This window comes from Tupaia chinensis, unplaced genomic scaffold (genome assembly GCF_000334495.1).
Source record: "Tupaia chinensis unplaced genomic scaffold, TupChi_1.0 Scaffold144336_1, whole genome shotgun sequence".
Taxonomy (NCBI): Eukaryota; Metazoa; Chordata; class Mammalia; order Scandentia; family Tupaiidae; genus Tupaia; species Tupaia belangeri.
The window spans coordinates 385,275-387,529 of record NW_006204194.1 but is presented as its reverse complement, the minus strand read 5'-3'; the positions used below and the strand labels follow the sequence as shown (position 1 = coordinate 387,529).

At 40.6% G+C, this 2,255-nt stretch overlaps 1 protein-coding gene across 1 annotated transcript in view; it reads left to right on the top strand.

Annotated features, from left to right (window-relative positions):
• Nucleotides 1-1,649: 1,649 nt before the first annotated feature.
• ZNF8 (zinc finger protein 8) overlaps nt 1,650-2,255 on the top strand; it is a gene marked incomplete at its 5' end in the record, with an annotated part of 11,862 nt that continues 11,256 nt past the window's right edge. The window contains 1 exon segment of the mRNA XM_027767607.1: nt 1,650-1,776. Coding sequence (XP_027623408.1) covers nt 1,650-1,776 — 127 coding nt within the window.

The window sequence follows — 2,255 nt, the reverse complement described above, 5'->3', positions numbered from 1 at the left end:
ATAAAGTTAAATTAAAAAGATTTCTTTAAAAAAAAAAAAGTTATTTGGAGGCCACCAGGTGGTGTGGTATTTAAGGTGCCAAACACCCACATGCTGACCACTGTTTGAGTCCTGAATCCTGGACCTGGCAGCATGGACATCATTCTGGGCACATATTTGTGCATGTGTGCCCAAATTCCTGAGAGAAGAATGGAGTAGAGAGATTGAGGCATGGCCATCTCCCCTGTGGGTTGATTTCTCACTTTACCTCTCACTGTCCCTGTCTCTCTTAGTGAATACATGTGCCCTGTGATAAAAACCTTAAAAAATTTTTTGAGTTATTTGTTATGTAGTTTGATTTGCATTTCCCAGTTGATTAATGATGTTGAGCACCTTTTCATGTGCTTATTTGCCATTTTAAAAAATATTTATTTATTACTATTGTTTTAATTTGCTATAGGATACATGTGCTCACCAGAGAGAGAGGGAAAGTGAGAAAACAAGCCACCAGTTATGACACTCAAACCAGGTCAACCATGTGGGACTCCAGTGCCTTACCCATCATGCCACCTGCTGGCCTCTTATTTGCCATTTTTATATCTTCTTTCAGATTATTTGCTCATCTTAATTGGGTTATTTTTTATTACTGAGTTTTGTAAGGGTTTCTTTTTTATATATGTTTCAGATACAACTCTCTTAGGAAATATGTGAGAGTTTTATCATTTTAGCACTTAATATTTACATCTTAAATACATTTGAGTTAATTTTTATGTGTGGTATGAGGAAGGGGGCTGATTTTATTCTTTTGCATGTGACCATTCAGTTGTCCTGTAGGAAGTGTTTTTCCACCATTTAATCATCTTCCCAACACCCAAGGGGTGATACTTTATCGACAAGGAAACAGAAGAGACAGAGGTAGATAGTGGCTTGGTGCCTTTTGAGGAGGAAATGGCTGAACTAAGAACTGTCTGACTTCCCAGAATGGCCACAGCCAGGCCATAGAAGGGTTTTGTTTATGGGACATGTTTTAAATATGTTGCATCAGCTTATAAAAATTGGGGTTTTTCCACCTAAAATTTTGACCTAATTTCCAGAGATTAGCAATTCAGACCAGATTGGGCTTTTATTTCCCATAATCAATCAATTCTGCATCTCTCCTTCCCCTTCAGACAAGGCATGTGCTCCCTATCACCTACAACCCCACCATGTGCAGGGTAAGTGTCCTTGTGGACTCATAAACTGACTCACTTCAGTCATTTGAGCCTTGGCCCTGAAGGCAGATATTTCTGACCCCAACTGTATAACCCTCTTATAGGATGATGGGTCTCACTTTGTATCTAAGAACTAGTGTGCATCTTAGTTAGCTGTTGCGGTATAATCCACTATCCCCAATCCTAGCATCTTAAAATAGTACTCATTACTTTAGCTCACAGATCTGCGTGATTTAGCACCCTTACCTGTCTGTGATCAGCTGTAGGTCAGCTGTAGTTGGTAGTGGTCTTGCCGGGTGCTCTCACACATGTTCACTGTACAACCCACACCTTGTACATAGTGGCCCAGTGAGACCTGACTTGCATTACTTATAATTATTCATTTTCTCCTTTCCTATTCTTACCTGAGAGCATTGGTGGGAACAGTCTGGCTGACCAACACTATGTCTGGTGTTTCAGGAACCAGTGACCTTTCGGGATGTGGCTGTGGACTTCACCCAGGAGGAGTGGGGGCAGCTGGACCCTATCCAGAGGACTTTGTACCGTGATGTGATGCTGGAAACTTTTGGGCATCTGCTTTCCGTGGGTAAGCTCTGCTGAGCTATGGTGACTGATTCCTCTTGTGTTATAGGTCCTCTGGTGTGAGGACCTCATCCTGGATCCTCATTCCCTATGGGACACATGTGTAAGGGGGTATGTGCCCTTTGCTCTCCAGGTTCAAAGACTTCACCTTCTTAGACCTGGTGGCTTGCTTTCTCACTTTCCCTCTCTCTCTGTGTGTGTCTCTCTCCAGTCAAATTAAAAATAAATGAATGAATAAATAAAATAGAATAAGTAATTTTTTTTTTACTTTATTTAAATACTGAGTTTATTTCACATGTATATTTTTGTCTCCCCACCATTTTCATGTCTGACCACCACTACTACTGTGTCCTATCATAACATTCCATACATACTTAAAACCAAGCAAAGGGTGGAGTTCCATCTTTAAAAACTAAACAGGCATTTTGGACAACACATTCTTGGCAATAGAAACTGGACCACATTTATCAAATACAGTAGGGA